Below are 11,699 nucleotides of genomic sequence, written 5' to 3' on the forward strand. Positions count from 1 at the left end.
TGTAAGTGTGAGAATGTCATTGTATTTTCTGTCATCTTCATGGCTAAGGTCATTGCTAGCTGTGAAACACTGTCCGGCCTCTTCTTATTTGCATCACTGTCCACGGTGTGGTTTGCTCTAAAAATAGAGTTGTATTTTCAGCGTGTTGGGAGCTGGGGAAGTGTCGACACTGAGCCAGCCACGCTCCTGCGGGAGCTTGGGAGCGCCGTGCCCAGGCTCGGGCTGAGGGAGGTGAACGCCCAGATGAGCACCCCCAGGGTTCCCCCCGGCAGAAGAGCGCTGGGTTTTTCCTTCATGGGCTGACCCAAGTGCAAACCTCAGCGTGCTTTGCTGTTGTGAAGACTCATAGTGTCAGACTGGTCCTCCTCGTGGCTCTGCCCTGCAGATCTTTCTCTGTTCTGCTCTGTGAGTACAATGCTCATGTTTTATCAGTCCCCTGCCTCAGTGCTCAGTAAATGCTGTGTTATGATAAGGATTGTGATAAATTGTGGTGCTGAGTGTAGTAAAATGTAAGCACGGTGGATATCGGCGTTGTGGAAGAAATAATTAATTTCTGTTCTGCAGTTTGAAAAAAGGAGGCGTGCATCCTTATTGTGCTGGGTTATCGCTGTGTGCTCGGAGGGAGAAGCCGCAGCTCTGTGCAGGGAAGCCTTTGTTATGGGTACCATTGTCCGAAAAAATCAAGGGCTACTGGAAGTAATGCTGAGTTTAGCAGTAGAGTAATAACCACAGGGAAGGTCTGGCAGTACCTGGTAAGTCTCTTTAGGTTGACACACTGGTGACTTACAACTAAGAGGTCTCAACAACGCAGGCAGGGAATGTGGGAATTTCAGCACGTGGAGGAAATGTCTCAGAGTCCTGATCTTTGAGTGAATGGGCAAAGAAAATAGACTCAAGAAACAGGCGTGTTCCTCCAGTCTAGCGTGCTAAATGTTAAGGTGCTTAGAAACATTGCTCTCCAATGAGCATGCTGGATGAAGGTGCATTTACAGCATTTCTTTCAAAGGAGTCGTTGCCTTTTGGTCAGTGTCTCTTGTGATGTGTGCTGGATTACACTCAGATGTGGAAAGCATGCCATGTGGGATCCTCTCCTCTTCAACAGACCCAGACCTTAGAGCCTGCTGGCATGTTCTCATGCTAAACATGTTTATGTTTTTTAGGCATCTGGTGAGTGTTGTGTGATTCTGTGAACTTGTATTCGGCTTCTGCTCCTGTGGGAATGTTGCAGCGTTGGCCACAGGGCTTTATGAATTGTCACAAAGTGAGCAGTGAGTTCTTGACATCTGCTATGCTGAAGTGGCTGCCAAGTTGAGCTGGTAGTTGGCAAGGAAATAAATATTGACAGACCCTAGCAACAGGTACTCCTGAGAACCCTTGTTCTGGGAATGCTTAGGCAGTGTCCGTGTAATTAATGTGATAGCATTTAAAGACTATTTATAGGATTGTTTGCGTCTTATCAGCGTCTCAGAACTGGAGTGCATGAATGGGTATGGGCACACGTATCACACACCCGGCCCTGACGACTCCTTTCAACATGTAACAGATGCTTCTCTGTCCAGACTTCGGGGCAGCTGATATACACTGATGTATGGCACCTCAAGTACACCTTCATACCTAGGCTCTCACGTGTTTCACGTCTATCCTATGTCAGAACAACTGCTCCAGAGGTGTGTGCCGGTTAAGGATGTTGGATACAAGAAGTTCTTTCCTTTCAGTAACACACTGACAAAACACTCAAGATCCTTTGAGAATCCACCAGATAAAACTAGCGTGCACATATTCCAAAGGCACTACTCTTGTGAGCCTGTAAGTGAGCAATTTATGTTCTCATTGCAGAAATTGAAGCCAGAGAAGCCTGCGATGGCTGAGGGCTGCCGGCTTTCCCCAGTATGCTCAGTTATTTGAAGGTAGGATCCCAAAGCGTTGTCCAGCAGCTGACACTGAATTTAAGTAGAACTGCTTACATAAATAATCTTTCAGAACCTGGCAGTTTTACAGGAGCACTTCCAAATTCTGCAGTATCTTCATGCGGACCTATAGATAGTATGCAACATGGTGTGTGTTGTTGCAGAAGTGACACCTTAATGAAGCTGGCATGGACACCAGAGAATGCCACAAAGGACTAGATCTTTCCTGGTTATTGTTAGACTGCGACTCAGTCAAATTACTGCTTTTGTGATTTTTAGTTGCTTATACTTTACTTGATCTCTTTTCCTTAGAGTATATCTATTAGAGTATTATGATGCACTGACTGCAGCCAAAACTCATCCAAAGCTGTGTGAACTGTGGTCTTGAGCAAGATACAGTCTCAATGGCATTTTTGAAAAAGGATGTTGGAAAAATTGTCTTGCAATCATAAGTTTTTCAAACAGCCACTCAGAAGCAGCCAAACACAGTCAAACAACAAGATTTCTGCATGTTTTCATGTTGCTGAAGCTGCAAAGAGTGCTTATTATTTGTGGGGGAAATATGGATTTGTTGTGAACTTGTATAATTTTCTACAACTTTTGTGCTTATAACTTAAAAATGTTCTTTGAAATATGTTTGTTGTTATAAACGTCACTGAATGTTAACAAAACTAATGTATTTTTAAGAGAGATTTTATCAAAGGTCTACAGTTCAAAGAATTGACAGAAACTTCTGCCTGCTTTATATCCACCTTCCCTGTTCAGTGCAAAATTAAAAATTGGAAGTTGAATGATAGAGCTAAATTTGAAAGCAGTATACCATGAACCTTGATGTCTCGCTTGCGTAAAGGACATTTGTGTGAATATATAGCTATAGAAGTAGGTTTTTGATTTGTTTAAACTTTGCTAAACATGTGGAAAATTCAGAGTCTTTGCCATCATGACTCAGACTTCAGATTCAACTCTTTTGTTCACAGATATGCAGTTTCCTATTGACGTAAAAACTGTGAGGAAAGATCACGACTTTTTAGATGCAGATGCAATTGAATCACTATTCAGGTAAATGTTAATTATGAATCACCTTTAATAGTTTCCAGAAGGTGTTTCACCTTTAATAGGCTCCAGAAGGTGTTTCATCTTTTCATAACTTAGCTTTCATCAGAGACTGACCTTCTCCACAGAGCTGCAGCCCAGCAGGTCAGCCCCCAGCCTGTGATGGTGCATGGGTTCCTAGGTGCAGGACCCTGCACTTGCCTTTGTTGAACTTCATGAGATTCCTCTCCACCCAATTTTTCAGAATCAATCATTAAAGCTCATTATATGATTTTAATGTGACTGTAACTGATTAGGTGCAGTCTTCCTTAGCTTTAAGATGGCAGAAAACTGGACATCATAGTGGGCACTGGTTATGGTAATATGCATGGAGAACATCAGTATGCAGTCTTTGACACCAATAATGCAGGCACAGTTTAGAACTTTGCTACTACTTTGTAACAAGTATGTTTTCAAGAGAAAAAAATAGTTTAAATTTAAAACTTTCATCTTTGTTCTTACTCCCTAGACGACTGAACACACTGAACAAGTGTGCATCAATGAAAGTGGAAATAAGCCATCAGAGGAAACAGGTATGAAATATAGTTAATTTTCTCAGTAAAAATGTGATTACTTGCTATATCAAAGAAAGAAAGAAAAAAAAACTGATTTAAAAGGTGTATAGATTGCTTGTTGCCTGGTGCTCACTTGTTGTGGGAACAGTACAGCAAATGGAGCACCTGGTACAAACAGTAGGTGAGGCTGAGGTCTCCAAGAGGGTGTGCCAGATGCTGATGCTGCCATAGTCCCACAGCCAAGTGCTTCTCTACCTGAAAATGGATGAGTTTTAGTTGTAGAAGCATAAAGTGTTTGATTTCTTTGTCTTTAGGAAAAAAAATATTTTTCAAATCTCTGGATTTGCAACAAAACTGAAGTTTTCATCCTCAGATCAAATCTGTCATCTTTCCCATGGTAAACTCACCAGGTTTGTCAGCATGCTGAGATGTAATGTGTCACCTAACAAATTAGGTGACAAATTTTCAGCTAACAGAACAGACCCCAGGGCAGACCTTCAGTAACTGAATGTTTACATTTCCGTATGTGGGTCCTGGGGGCTTTGAAGGCAGTTGGTCTCATTTTTGTTACATTTTTGATAATTTAAAGTTTCAAAACTTTGCCCTTGAACTATACCTTTTTTTCTCTTTCTAAGAGCGATGACTCTGATGATGATGAACCTTGTGCAATAAGCAACAAATGGGCTTATGAGCGGTGCAGTCAGAAGTGGTCTCGTCTTGACAGCCTGGAAAGTTTCGCAGGACAAGAAGGTGCTGGTGCATCGGTCCCAGGCAGTCCAATACTGAAGAGCATCAGCAATGAAGACACAGTCCTTTTGGTTCATAGTGAGAAACATGATGTGTCCTCAATCCACAGTACTAGCAGTGGTGACAGTGATGTTGTTAGCTTCCCCAAAGCTTTTGAAGATGTGGAAACCAGCACGAGTTTCATGAGTAAAGTTGCTTCACTGGACTCTGCTTTTAGTTGTTCACCTCCCCCTAGTGAATTTTTAAATATCACCAGTGAAGAGAAGCTTTTGGATAGGTCACCATTCAAAAAGAGGACGAGCCTTCTAAAGAAAATGGAGAAGTTGCACTTAAGGAGCTGCAACTTAAGGAGTGGTCAGTCAAAGGCCAAACCCATAATAAGCGAGCCTGTTCTTCTGGAAGGATTTAATGAAGAAAAAATGAAGCTGCTTAACTGTGTAAATATTGCTGACCTCTCTGGCACCCAAAAAAGAACAATTCCTCCTGTTCTCCCGAGAGCTGCAGTAGCAGCAATCATTCTGAAATCAGCAGCACAGTGAGCACTCCAGGTCCTCTTATAAAACCACAAAGACACTGTGAAAGAAAGGGAATGTATGCAGAAGACTTGGAGTCTGGCAAGCTCTTCCTATGGAACAATGTATCTCAGCAAAACCTCAAAAACGAAGTCAAGTTACAGATGAACCAGATGTTTCAAGTACCACAAGGCCATAAGCCTGGCACTTTCCCTACAGCACTTACAAACAGTTCCCTGTCTTCAATGGACAACTCTTCTGTCAACTGGAGAACTGGGAGTTTTCATGGGTGCAGAAGGAGCCGGAGCAGAAGCAGTTCCAAGGACTCCCAAGCCCCAGCAGCCCCCTTTCATGCACAGATAACAGGCTGAGTGTATACGACAACCTGCCCGATTTTCAGTTTGATAAGTTGGAGGCAACGGATGTTGGTGATGATGTGTTTTTCAGAACTGAACAATGTTATAGAAGATGTCAATGGTCTCAAAAAGTTGGTCGATCAGTGGACACAGAAGTTCTCAGATGATGGGGATTTGGACTTTGCCAGTGACTTGACCTCTCTGTGTCCATCCTCCCCTAAAGAAATCCGTCTTGACACAGAGCACTTGGAAGATAAGACATCAGATGTCCCAGCCACTGAGGGAGAGAGCAGCTGTGAACTGGACAAGGAGCTCAGTTCTACAGAGCTGATGTACATAACAGACCCTAAAAAGACCAACAGGTCAGCCATCCTTGGGTTTCCCTAGGAGACTGCCCCTCTGGTAGCATTCCCCATTGATTCTCTCCACTGAAAAAAAACCTGTAATAGCTATTCCATCAAAAATCCCTGACTGAGTCTGTTCTGGGTAGCAGAGTCTGCACTGGTAGTGCCAGGCACTTCTGTTCCGTAGGCAGCGCGATATCTACATCTGCTCTGATCTCTGTTGAAAGTAGGGCTCTCATGATCCGTATCAGCACTGTTAGGCATTTGGAATCAGCTAGCTCGCTTACTGTGTTTCTTATTGAAACTTTTGGTACGGCCATAGCACCTCCTGGAAGAGAGCAGCTTGTTTAAATGCAGCTAATGGGCTCTTCAGGGAACTGTGGGTTGTGTAGAGTCTTAGGGGTTTTGCAAATGTAGGCAGAAAATTAACAGGGACAATGGGAATAGTCCTTCAGTTTGAACAACATTTATCCCCTAGGCACAGGAAGCAACACTGGTCTGTGGAAGAGAGCGAGAACCTGGACAGCCTTTCCATCCAGGGTGACAGTCAGGCAGCTGCGCAGCTAGCCCGGACACAAAAGCTGGCTTTGTTGAAACTCACTACTCTAATGGACAGATACTCCCCATCCAGTAAGCAGGGCTGGAACTGGTAAGTTGTCTAACATTAAAGCAAACCGGGTTGGAAAGAGAGAATTTGATGTAAGCAGGTGAATTCCCCTGTCTGTCTAGCTTACGTGTCCATGGTGAGGAATTCCATCCCATTAAATCTTTGGCAGTTCCGTGGTTATTTCAGTGGCTCCAGGATTTCCTGTTACGGAGGGCACTTCTGCTCCTCACTGGTGGTCACAGATCGTTACTGTTACTGGTTTCAAAGCACTTTGTAGTTCTCTCTGAATCTGCAGGACTTTGGCAGAGGTGCTTCACAGGACCTGAGGTGGGAGCTGACCAGGTGGAGAATCCATCAAAGCATCAAGACCCAGTTTCAACTAAAGCAATGACACAGTCAGTCACTTGTGAGACTTGGCAATGCCAGTTAGCATCTTGGGATAGGGGTTGGTGCTTGAAGGAAGTGAAGAAAGTCTAGAAAGAAGTGAAAAAAAACTGCATTGCCCCAAAGGGAGGGAACAGATTTCTCGTGAGAGTTTTTTTTCAAGCTAATTTCAGTTTTGACATGAGGAGGTCACTCCTGTCATGGGTCTTTATGATTTTCTCTCTCTCTTATGATGCCATGTGTACAGGTGTGAGGCAGAATTTGGGGATGTGGCACGTACAAGCTAAGTCCTTTTCCACACATGTAACTAAAGTAGCAAGCAGAACTGTGCTGGAGGGCTAATAAGGTGGATGTACTGCTTTTTGTTTTCAGGACTATACCAAAGTTTAAAAAAATAAAAGCCTCCGACTACAAGGGCAAAAATGTGTTTGGGGTCCCCTTGATTCTGAATGTTCAGCGAACAAGCCACCCACTGCCCAACGGCATCCTGCAAGCACTGGACTATTTAAGAAGCCACTTCCTTGACCAGGTATGAGCTCAAAGCAGCCAGAGCAGCTCTGTTCCCAAAAGGGATCTGCTCCAGAACCAGTCTCTGCTTTCAGCTTTTGGGGGGACTTCCTTGCCACCACGGGCAGAAAGGTGTGATAGGTCTGAGCAGGTGGCCTGCAGGGAATACATGCTGCTGCCTTCTGGGAATACCTTTAGTCCTGTACCGTGTTCTTTGCCTTGCCTTGCTGAACTCATCTGCAGTCAGTTCTCTTGGTGCCTTTTCCTGGTATGGTGGCACGTCTCTGCTCCCTCAGGAGGTCACACAGTGTTGTGGTTCCCTTTGTTCTGTGGTTGCCAGTAGTGCCAGAGCCGATGTGATGAGGAGTCTTGCTTCAGCTGGAATGTGCCACTACGCAGAGATAAAACATACTCACTCATGGTCTGCTGGGGAGGAATATCCTTGCTGCTGCTATTGATACAAAAATACATCAGTATTGCGTCCTGCTAGCATAGGGTCTTAACTGTCAAAAGGGAAGTGAAGGATCAATTATTATTTGTCAGATACTTGCATCCTGGTAACTCCTCTGTGTCTTTAATATTTTCGTTTTTCCTTGTAGGTTGGCCTGTTCCGAAAATCTGGTGTTAAATCCAGGATCTTGTCTTTAAGAGAAATGAATGAAGCCAGCCCAAACAACGTATGTTACGAAGGGCAGTCAGCATTTGACGTGGCAGATATGGTGAAGCAGTATTTCCGAGACCTTCCCGAGCCTATATTTACTAGCAGGCTTTGTGAATCCTTCCTCCACATCTACCAATGTAGGTAACAAAAGCTATAGTTTTCCAGTTCCTTGAATATCTTATGATACCTCACTATTCGGCTGTACAAGGCAGTGTCCAGACTGGGACTGGTGCTGTGTCCCTTAATAATCTGAGGACACAAATCAGGCAGGACCTGTCTGAAAAGATGACCTCAGTGTGGATCTGGATTTAAACACTTGAGATCTGCATCTTGCATGAGGTTTGTTTGACGCTAGTTTTTCTTTTTGCATCTACAAACATTTGTGAGGAGCGCTACAGTTCCTTTGTCCAAAGGATGTGGAACCATTTCCTTCCATTTATTTTACACCTGGCCACTGTCCACCTCCTGTCTTTTGTACTGGGATAGAAACAGCAAATGGCTGAACTCTGCTCCCCATTCCTGTGCCATGTGTGACTTGCGCAGGTGCCCAGATTACTATACTAGATTTTGGAGGTAGATAGGGAAGGTGGTGCTTTCACCAAGAAGCACGTTTTGTGTTTCCTGCGTGTGTGCATCTGCTGAAGGGAAAGAGCGGCAATGGTCTACCCTTTGCCGTGGTCAAAACTGGAGAAACCATTCTCATGATGGGGATTCCTGGCAGGGTGAGCCTCACCCACCCTCCTGCAGGAGCTGTCAGGCACAGGGTCTCACCGGGCTTCAGTGAGAGCATCTATTCTCTGCATGCCTGAGGCTGAAAGGAAAAGGTACCATAGGTATCTACTCCAAACTATCATTGCAGAGTAACATTTTGTGTGGAGAAAAGCCCCTCTTTAGATTGTAATCAGAGCCAGTTCAACATGAGCTCATTAGTAAGGCATTCAAGAAAAAATAAATACAAGCACTCAAGCACCAGCATCACTGGATATGTGTGCATATTGACAGGCAGTTGGTGAAAACTGTACTTGTGTGGTGTGAAGGTGACAATGGCCTTCTTGTTGTGAGCTAGAGCTTCAGTTCTTGTCGTTTCAAAGCCTTGCCTGGCACTCCTTTGACAGATACTTCCTTTGCAAATCACGTGTGATTTCCATAGTTTTTCTGTTTTCAGACGTGCCAAAGGACCAGCAGCTTCAGGCTGTCCAGGCTGCCATTCTCCTTCTCCCAAAGGAAAACCAAGAAGCTCTGAAAATCCTCCTGTTCTTTCTACGAGATGTGGTTGCTTTTGTTGAAGAAAACCAGATGACCCCAACCAACATCGCTGTCTGTCTCGCACCGTCGTTGTTTCACCTCAACACCCTGAGACGGGATAGCTCCTCCTCCTCCACTCGGTATTGTCATCCTAGTGCTGGCATTGCTGCTGTCAGTAGTGTTCTCTGCTAGATCAATGCTTTCTGTAGCTGGCCTAGGACAAGTGTTTGCTTTTAATGGGGACAAAGTGTGTGTCACAGGGTTTGTCTCAAGTACAGTTGTTGAGGTCCAGCAGGAGCTGACCACAGCACACGCAGAGCTCTGGCAGCTATGGGAAGGCCCTCGTGTCCTGCTCCTGACGAGCTTCCACGCGAGCCAGCCTGCCTCTTGGTCTCTTTATGGCTGCCCACAGGTCCAGCGCCCCGCCTGTGCCCACTGCCTGCATGAAGGTGGTGCTGCCACGGGACGTGCAGCTCCTGCACTGGGGACCTGAGCCTGGTGCAGCCCGAAGGCCCTGCAGATACCTGGCAGATTGTAGCAGCTGCTGGCACGCGTGCTGCTGGGTGATAAGGGGCTTGTGCCTGCCAAACCGAGCCACGGGGATGCTGTACATTTATCTCAATAACTAGAAGTATCTGGGTTGCATAACATTGCCCGCTTGTACGTGCAGGGAGGAAGGTGCCCTTGGGCCAAAGCAGACAAGTAGTATCTCAGAGAGCATTCGTGCCTTATCTGGTCTCCTGAGGCAGTGCTGTTTGTTTGCTTTATGCCGTGCTCCTGTGTATGGGCAGACACGTATCAGAGCAGAAAAGGACAGCTGGCTTTGATGGCAGCGCTGTGCACCCATCAGCGTAGCCAATTAATCACCCCACATGGCGCTCTGAAGCTGAGGACTGCTTCCAGAGAGCTGCAGAAGCTGTCAGATGTGCTGTTGGCACCCATCAGCGTGATAACGCAGGCTCTGGAGAGCACAGAGAGGGCAGAGAAAGCACGCAGGACCTCAGCCTGAGTGCAGCTGGAGCCTGGGGCTGCCCAGGTGCCCCTGGGCTGAGGCAGCGCAGGGCAGAGGAGCCGCGAGGTCGGGGCAGCTGCTCTGTCCCCGCCTGCAGCCCCCTCTGAGCACCTGGGGAGCGGGCTTTGAGATCCGTACCGCCTGCGTTTACTTCAGAGTAGAACTGTTGGGATCACAAAGGGAAGCTGAGGTTTCTCTTTGCTGTCACTGTGCAGGAGGCAGGTTGCTTTGAACCATTTGCTTTTTTTTTTGTAACCGGGCATTAAGCCGCAGTGCAGGTTTCAGACTTCAAAGGGGAGGCTGACAGGTCTGGCTCGGAGGCGCACAGCTGAGGACGCCTCTTATCTCCTGACGCATTTTCAAGCTGTTTGGCAGGAATGCACATAGCTAGACACATCAGAAGCCAGGATTAATGATGTCATATAATGATTATGAATTAAAAGAGGGGACTGTTTTTGAAATCTGTTCAGTGTGGTTTGAGCCAAAAGGTTCTGCGTGGACTTTGCGTGGAGCCTGATATTGAAGGCTCCACACAAAGCAATTTGGGGTGATTGCTGTCTTTGGCCAGATGTGATGATGTTTTCGGGAATAAAATACCTTGCCTTGCAAGGGTAGACCTTGCTCCTGGTCAGTTCTGCCTTGGGCACATTCAGGGTATGCTGGGCAAGAACGATGGCCGTGATGTATCTTACTATGTGAGGCGACGTGAGCCTCATGCAGCGCCTCCTGCTGAAGCTGCTGGTTTCCAGCCCCCACATTGTGCCTGTACGGCCCAGCCTCTTGTTCACAGCCTGCCTTTCGCCTTCCCCCCCACAGATTGAGCCAGAGGAAGTACAGCCTGGGGAAGCCGGACCAGAGGGAGCTGAGCGAGAACCTGGCAGCGACGCAGGGCTTGGCCCACATGATAATGGAGTGCAACAGGCTCTTCCAGGTATGCTGCCTGCTGTCACAGAGCAAAGCGTGGGGCACGGCAGGGGCGTTGCCACCCTGGGCTTGGGGCCAGCTCAGCACTAATGCTGCCGAAGGCTGCCCCCTTCCATGGTGGTGCCGTGGGGCAGAGGCTGCTGTATTATGCTCTGTGGGGAGCCCCAGCCAGGGCTGACCCTCCTGTCCTGGGGGCGCTGGCAGAAGGTGAGGGTTGGCTGCTGGGGCCTGGCTGGACTGCCGCCAGCCATGCCTGTGCCTGGCCATGGACCCCATTAATCTGCACCTGGCCCTTGACCCACAGACTGACTTCCCGGCTTGACCTCGGCCCTTCCTCGTCGCTATGGACATTCCTGGCCATCACTGGACTGTGGCTCACCCTGGTTGCTGTCACCGGACCCCATCCTGACCTGGCTTGCTGCTGACCCACCCTCCTGGCTCGACCTCGGCCCTCCTCACCCCAGATATGTGTCTGATGATTGGACTCAGCTGGCCCTGGCTGCCACCCCCAGTAGCCCTGCTGGCCTGGCTCAGGTGGCATGGGACTGGGTGGCTGTCCTGTGTCCTTGCTGTCACACCCAGCCCCCGGTCCCTTCCCTTGGGGAGCCACAGCCCTTGGTGCCCCCCAGCTCTCAGCTCAGGTCTCACACTGCCCCGAGCAGCAGGGAGCTGCCTCCCCTTGGCTCCCCCGGGCTGAGAACATCCCTGCCCCATGGCTCCCGCCAGTACTGACCCCCAGCCAAGCCCCATGCCCCATGAGTGACACTGCACCCCTGCCCCCAGGTCCCAAACTGGCCAGTGACCTGCTGTCCATCCCAGCCCCACTGCAGGTCCCGATTTCGTCAGTGGTGGCCTGAATGCCCAGCCCCAGCCCCTTGCCCACCCA

At 47.6% G+C, this 11,699-nt stretch overlaps 1 protein-coding gene across 1 annotated transcript in view; it reads left to right on the forward strand.

Annotated features, from left to right (window-relative positions):
• The window catches only part of LOC121077824 (rho GTPase-activating protein 7-like), a 47,199-nt gene extending 35,503 nt beyond the window's left edge, over positions 1–11,696 (forward strand). Inside the window, 14 exon segments of the mRNA XM_040573380.1 lie at positions 1,837–1,857; positions 1,860–1,907; positions 2,885–2,966; positions 3,469–3,532; positions 4,150–4,726; positions 4,729–5,100; positions 5,103–5,208; positions 5,210–5,491; positions 5,952–6,122; positions 6,837–6,993; positions 7,571–7,769; positions 8,798–9,017; positions 10,706–10,820; positions 11,118–11,696. Of these exon segments, the coding sequence (XP_040429314.1) occupies positions 1,837–1,857; positions 1,860–1,907; positions 2,885–2,966; positions 3,469–3,532; positions 4,150–4,726; positions 4,729–5,100; positions 5,103–5,208; positions 5,210–5,491; positions 5,952–6,122; positions 6,837–6,993; positions 7,571–7,769; positions 8,798–9,017; positions 10,706–10,820; positions 11,118–11,135 (2,432 nt within the window). The 3' untranslated portion in view covers positions 11,136–11,696.
• Positions 11,697–11,699: the final 3 nt, after the last annotated feature.

This window comes from Cygnus olor, chromosome 14 (assembly GCF_009769625.2).
Source record: "Cygnus olor isolate bCygOlo1 chromosome 14, bCygOlo1.pri.v2, whole genome shotgun sequence".
NCBI classification, from domain to species: domain Eukaryota; kingdom Metazoa; phylum Chordata; class Aves; order Anseriformes; family Anatidae; genus Cygnus; species Cygnus olor.